Source organism: Vulpes vulpes, chromosome 12 (assembly GCF_048418805.1).
Source record: "Vulpes vulpes isolate BD-2025 chromosome 12, VulVul3, whole genome shotgun sequence".
NCBI lineage: Eukaryota > Metazoa > Chordata > Mammalia > Carnivora > Canidae > Vulpes > Vulpes vulpes.
This window is the reverse complement of record NC_132791.1, coordinates 101,229,924-101,236,740: the sequence shown is the minus strand read 5'-3', so window position 1 is coordinate 101,236,740 and position 6,817 is coordinate 101,229,924. Positions and strand designations below refer to the sequence as shown.

Here is a 6,817-nt window from a genome sequence, read left to right as displayed (position 1 = left end):
AGTCTGTCACAAGTCTCATATACAAATTAAAATAAAAATTATAGCTAAATCTGTTTCATAAATTTAACTCCAATAGCATTAAACAGGTTATTAAAAATATGTTAATATATAAAGAATAATAAAATCTCTGAAATATATGTTTACCCTAAAAATGTAAATGTCATTTAATATTTCAAAAATAATGAATTCAAGATGTGCCGATATCTACTTATGAAAGAGCAATTCCTAGAAGGTTTGCCTTCTGTGACAAAAAAACTAAACTCTGGAGAAATGAACCAACTATTTTCAGAGATTGTACAATACACAGGGAATAACTTTAATTCCTGAGGAAAGGAAACACATCAGAAGGAAAATATTTTCAACTTGAATACATAGCAAGAGAAACAAACCAAACCCAAGACTGAGTTCACGAGGAAAAATAATGAACAGGCATTCAGTGACAACTGAGAAAATAGTACTCATGTAACAGGAAGAAGAGGGGCCAGAAAAGTAATGTAACTATAACGGGCAAAAATGGTTCATATTTGATGACAAATCTAATCACACAGATGCAAGGACAGGGGCAAAATCCCAAGCAGGATAAACAGAAAGAAAACCAAATAAAGCACTTCAGAATAAATTCTGAAGAGCAGTAGAAAAAGGGACATTGTCAAAGTAGCTGGAGGGGAGAAGAGCCATTACATAGAAGCAGATAAAAGTTCAGCATACACTTGACAGAGGAACTTTTAGATGAAGGAAAACTAAAGGGATGTGTTCACGCCGAAGTTGTGCCATAAGAAATACCCAAAAAAGTTGTCCTAGCTCAAGGGTAACATCATCAGGAGTCAGTAGGAGGATCCCTAGGATCCTGGAGGTACCGCTTTCCCACAAGGACAGGACTGAGGGTTTGAGGACAGGGAATTCCTTTCTCTTCCAGCGTGCCCTTGGGGCCCCTCTTCCTGGGTCTAGCCCAGGTGCCTAACCCCACCGTGGTCTCACACTTGAAGCAATCCTCATGCTTCTGGGACCCTTGGTGCCACTTCTTCTCAGCCTTGATTCATAGACAGAGGTACGATTGCCTGCTCTTGCCAATCTCTGTGTGACTTCAAGTCCCACTTTTCCCCCAAGTCTTCAACAGACTATTTATTTATTTATTTTTTAACAGGCTGTTTAGATTATCCTCTGGGTCAGATTTCCTTCGACTACAGCAGGATGCATTAACTGTAGAGGTAAGGAACGAGTTGCTCAAAGTGGGGGTTGTTATCTGCTCAGATGAAAAATAGTTAATTTCCCCCTGTGTAGGTCATCAAGTTGAAAAAGGAATCAAGAACTTCTCATCCAAATGTGCTTAATTATCATTATTATTTTGTTCACTAAGTGGAAGGATAGTTCTCGTATCCTCCAGAGGAGCCCTTCTACCCAAGGCCTGGTGAGTCTCCTAGGGCATCACCCCTTCTCTCATTTTTCTTCTGCATTTGGATATAAAGTACGTTACTGGCGAGAGAGACCTTCGTGCCTGGGGAACACCTTGCAGAGGGAATGGCCACCACTCAGCTTTCCCTCCTCGGGAGAGAATTTCTCTTAGGACCAATCCCAGGTCTGCTCATGGTTTTAATCAGTGAGAAAGCATAATAAACTAGAGAGAGAGAGACAGAGACAGAGAGAAAGGGAGACAAAGAGAGGGGAAGAGAACCTACAACTGTTGCTGGGACTTGCTCATCTTAGCAGCTGGAGTCTGATCTGAACAGGGAGGAAATGCGATCCACCTGGCAGGAAGACTTTCTGTCAAACCAGGGGCACTTTTCATACTCTTGTTTCTTCACGACTTCACATGTAGTAGAGGTTATACAAGGTAAGAAATGGGTTCATCCTTACAATATATTCTGTATTTAATTTGTTTATTCTCAGCACATTCCTTTTGAGATTGCTTTAATTACATCTTTTTTCCTGAATTTTTCTGTTGAAACCAGAAACATTTTTATATAAAATTTTAGGTTTCCTTAAATTCATTTTTTTTAGTTGATAGGTGTTACCAGGGGTTACTTTGATGATTCTTCTGCCTTCTAAAGTGAATCAGCCCATGTTTCTGTTAACTTTTAATTTTTTAAAGAAAGTAGGTATCCTAGATACTGGGCCAAACTGACTCTAATGTCCTTGCATAGACCCAGCCTGTCTTCAAAAAATGTCACAGTTAGTGAAACCATAGCAATGACAACAATAAAGATGATTTGTATTTATTATAATTTATAAGACATTTCCATAGGATGTGAATCTTTGAATTGTTTGCCAATTTTCTTTTATAGTTCATGATAGATGGTTGAATAGTAAACCACTTAGCTGCTCAATCTCATGACTCTAAAGGAACTTTTTACATCTGTTTTTGTCTGAATTTCTCCATACCTAAACTAAAATAAAAATTACTTCCTTTCTGTACCACCATGTTTTAAGGACACTCTATAACTGTAATAGCAAATGCCTAAATACATACAACACAAGCTTTTTAAATACATACTTCTTTTTTCCATTCATAGCTATCTTTCAATTGTCCTGTGTGCCTTCTATCCTCTGTATGCACAGATCTTTGTATTCTATATCGGATTTATCTGGTTTTAGTTATTTTTACTAAAACAAGTATTCTGAGCACTCGTTTCTTTCACGTTTACCATCTTCCCAGTTCCTCCTGCATCGCAGCCATGAAGAGCCAGCTGAACAGGAATTCCTCAGGAGTGACTGAGTTCATTCTTCTGGGCTTCAGAACCCCTCCGAAGATGCAGATCCTCTTGTTCTTGGTGTTCTTGCTGGCCTATGTGGTCACTGTGGTGGGAAATACCAGCATGATAATTGTCATCAGGATGGACTCGAGGCTTCATACACCTATGTATTTCTTCCTTAGAAACTTATCCTATTTAGATCTCTGCTACTCCACAGTCATTGCTCCCAAAACTTTAGCCAACTTCCTATCTCATGAAAAGAAGATTTCCTACAATGGCTGTGCAGCCCAATTTTTCTTCTTTGCTCTGTTTGTCACAACTGAAGGCTTTCTTCTGGCCGTGATGGCATATGATCGCTTCTCAGCCATTTGCTCACCATTCCTCTATCCTGTCCGTATGTCTCAACAGGTTTGTGTTCATTTAGTAATTAGCTCCTACATCTGTGGAGGCATCAACTCCATGGTCCAGACAGGATTCACCTTCAGCTTGCATTTCTGTGGAGAAAACCGACTGGACCACTTCTTCTGTGATGTCCCAGCCCTGATCAAGATCTCATGTGTTGACACGTCTGTGAACAAGATGGTGCTATTCATTCTCTCCTCCCTCATCATTGTCACCACCACAAGTGTCATCCTGGTTTCCTATGCTTACATACTCTCCACTGTCCTGAAGATCCCCTCCACCCATGGTAGGGGTAAGACCTTCTCCACCTGTGGCTCCCACATGGCCACGGTGAGTTTGTTCTATGGGACTGTGTTCTTCATGTATGCCCAGCCTGGGGCCATCTCCTCCCCAGGGCAAAACAAGGTCATAGCTGTGCTCTACACACTCATCATCCCAATGCTAAACCCTCTGATATACAGTCTAAGAAACAGAGACGTGAAAGATGCTGTGAGAAGAATGTTGCACAGGAAGTGATCCCTTCCTGCCATGTGTCAGACTATGATAGTGGCACAGTCTGCTTCCTAAGTGTCCCAGTTATCCTTGTACTTGGAGAATTAGTTTATCAAGTATATTTTTATATATGGCAACAAATGTTTTTCTAAATGTTACAAAATGGTATTTCTGTGCTTAGAATATATAAAAGCATTATCTGTTTTCAATTTCTCATGTGATAATGATATCTTTTCAATCTTTAAGAAATAAATAGTAAGAACTGCTATTCTATAATCAATAAAATACGACATGTGTGTGAATCATTCTTTAATTTTTCTATTGAACAAAGCATGTACACTGATATACATTTGGAAAAGAGAACTGCCACACTGTGTATAGGGCAACACAGAAGGGCAAAGGTTACAAAGAACACTTGAGTAAGGACCCCCTTCTCTCCCAAAGTCCAGCTTTATATTTTGAAGAGTATTATCCTTAGAATCAACACTACTATAAAAAGGATCCACAATAGATTATTTGAAAAGTAATTATTCACATGGGAAATATGTGACAATAGCATTCTATTAATTTTTAAATCTTCATTTTCTTCTAGATATGAAATTATATATTTTATAATAAAAGCTGATACATAAAGAACATATTAACATTATAATCACTGTTTTTCAAATGAGGAATTTGAGGCAGTCAGAGACTCAAACTTGGTGTGGCCAAAACTCAACACTAGTAGGGCTCCAGAATTTTTATTATTCAAGTATATATTGTAAGGGATGTGGAATATCTTAAAAATGTAATCTCACAATCTAGGAACAGGTATTTCTGAAGGGAGGTATACATAGGAAGCAAGTATTGTCATTGACTCACTATCTTGTCATTTTTTAAAACTATTTTTTATTTTTATTTTTATTTTTAATAAAAAACTTTATTTTTTATTGGTGTTCAATTTGCCAACATACGGAATAACACCAGTGCTCATCCCGTCAAGTGCCCCCCTCAGTGCCCATCACCCACTCACCCCCACACCCCTCCTCCCCTTCCAACACCCCTAGTACGTTTCCCAGAGTTAGGAGTCTTTATGTTCTGTCTCCCTTTCTGATATTTCCCGCACATTTCTTCTCCCTTCCCTTATATTCCCTTCATTATTATTTATATTCCCCAAATGAATGAGATCATATAATGCTTATCCTTCTCCGATTGACTTACTTCACTCAGCATAATACCCTCCAGTTCCATCCACGTTGAAGCAAATGGTGGGTATTTGTCATTTCTAATGGCTGAGGAATATTCCATTGTATACATAACCACATCTTCTCTATCCATTCATCTTTCGATGGACACCGAGGCTCCTTCCACAGTTTGGCTATTGTGGACATTGCTGCTAGAAACATCAGGGTGCAGGTGTCCCAGCGTTTCATTGCATCTGTGTCTTTCGGATAAATCCCCAACAGTGCAATTGCTGGGTCGTAGGGCAGGTCTATTTTTAACTCTTTGAGGAACCTCCACACAGTTTTCCAGAGTGGCTGCACCAGTTCACATTCCCACCAACAGTGTCAGAGGGTTCCCTTTTCTCCGCATCCTCTCCAACATTTGTGGTTTCCTGCCTTGTTAATGTTCCCCATTCTCACTGGTGTGAGGTGGTATCTCAATGTGGTTTTGATTTGTATTTCCCTGATGGCAAGGGATGCAGAGCATAATCTCATGTGAATGTTGGCCATGTCTATGTCTTCCTCTGTGAGATTTCTCTTCATGTCTTTTGCCCATTTCATGATTGGATTGTTTGTTTCTTTGGTGTTGAGTTTAATAAGTTCTTTATAGATCTTGGAAACTAGCCCTTTATCTGATACATCATTTGCAAATATCTTCTCCCATTCTGTAGGTTGTCTTTGAGTTTTGTTGACTGTATCGTTTGCTGTGCAAAAGCTTCTTATCTTGATGACGTCCCAATAGTTCATTATTGCTTTTGTTTCTTTTGCCTTTGTGGATGTATCTTGCAAGAAGTTACTGTGGCTGAGTTCAAAAAGGGTGTTGCCTGTGTTCTCCTCTAGGATTTTGATGGAACCTTTCTCACATTTAGATCTCTCATCCATTTTGAGTTTATCTTTGTGTATGGTGAAAGAGAGTGGTCTAGTTTCATTCTTCTGCATGGGGATGTCCAATTTTCCCAGCACCATTTACTGAAGACACTGTCTTTCTTCCAGTGGATAGTCTTTCCTCCCTTATCGAATATTAGTTGACCATAAAGTTCAGGGTCCAATTCTGGGTTCTCTATTCTGTTCCATTGATCTATGTGTCTGTTTTTGTGCCAGTACCACACTGTCTTGATGACCACAGCTTTGTAGCACAACCTGAAATCTGGCATTGTGATGCCCCCAGCTATGGTTTTCTTTTTTGAAATTCCCCTGGCTATTCGGGGTCTTTTCTGATTCCACAGAAATCTTAAAATAATTTGTTCTAACTCTCTGAAGAAAGTCCATGGTATTTTGATAGGGATTGCAATAAACGTGTAAAGTGCCCTGGGGAACATTGACATTTTCATAATATTGATTCTGCCAATCTATGAGCATGGAATATTTTTCCATCTCTTTGTGTCTTCCTCTTTTGTTTTCTGGCCTTAGTAGTATTTCCATCCCATCAATGTTGTTATCATCTCCGCTCTTACACAATGTATTCCAAAACAAAATCAGCATGTTGGTGTGTATAATAAGAAAGTGAAGTTGTACTTTAAAGGTTATGATTCTGAAAAGAAATAAATGAGAGTAATGAATACAGAAGGAGATAGAAATATATAAATATTTGTTCATATGAGTGGGGGAAAAATATATAGACAAAGCTTTATGGAAACCTAGAGAAGCATGAAGGGGTTTTTAGAAATAGGAGAGAGAAGGGTGCCTGAGTGGCCAAGCCAAATAAGCGGTGGTCTATTGATTTTGGCTCAGGTCATGATCTCAGGACCCTGGTGGGATCAAGTCTTGAGTCTGTGCTCAGTGCAGAGTCTGCTTCTCTCCCTCTCCCTCTTCCTTTCCCTCTGCTCTCTGTCTCTTTCTCTCAAATAAATAAATAGATTTAAAAAAAGAGGGTAGTAAGGTTAGGGAAAAAATTGAAAGAAGCAAATTATTAAGTAAAGATTAAAAGAAGACTAAAGCTTCAAAATAGTAATAATCTTAAAATTAAAGTATGTAAATTAGTCAGTATAGTAAGTAAAAACTATAAGAGAATGTTGACCATAAAATTTCTCT

General features: G+C 38.7%; 1 protein-coding gene across 1 annotated transcript; it reads left to right on the top strand.

Annotated features, from left to right (window-relative positions):
- The first annotated feature begins 2,672 nt into the window (after positions 1 to 2,672).
- LOC112912722 (olfactory receptor 9S13-like) lies at positions 2,673 to 3,608 on the top strand. Its single transcript, XM_025989356.1, has one exon. The coding sequence runs from the start codon at positions 2,673 to 2,675 to the stop codon at positions 3,606 to 3,608; it is 936 nt and encodes a 311-aa protein (XP_025845141.1).
- Positions 3,609 to 6,817: the final 3,209 nt, after the last annotated feature.

Coding starts and splice junctions, on each gene's coding strand:
- LOC112912722 (XM_025989356.1), top strand. CDS start 2,673: ATGAAGAGCCAGCTGAACAGGAATTCCTCAGGAGTGACTGAGTTCATT.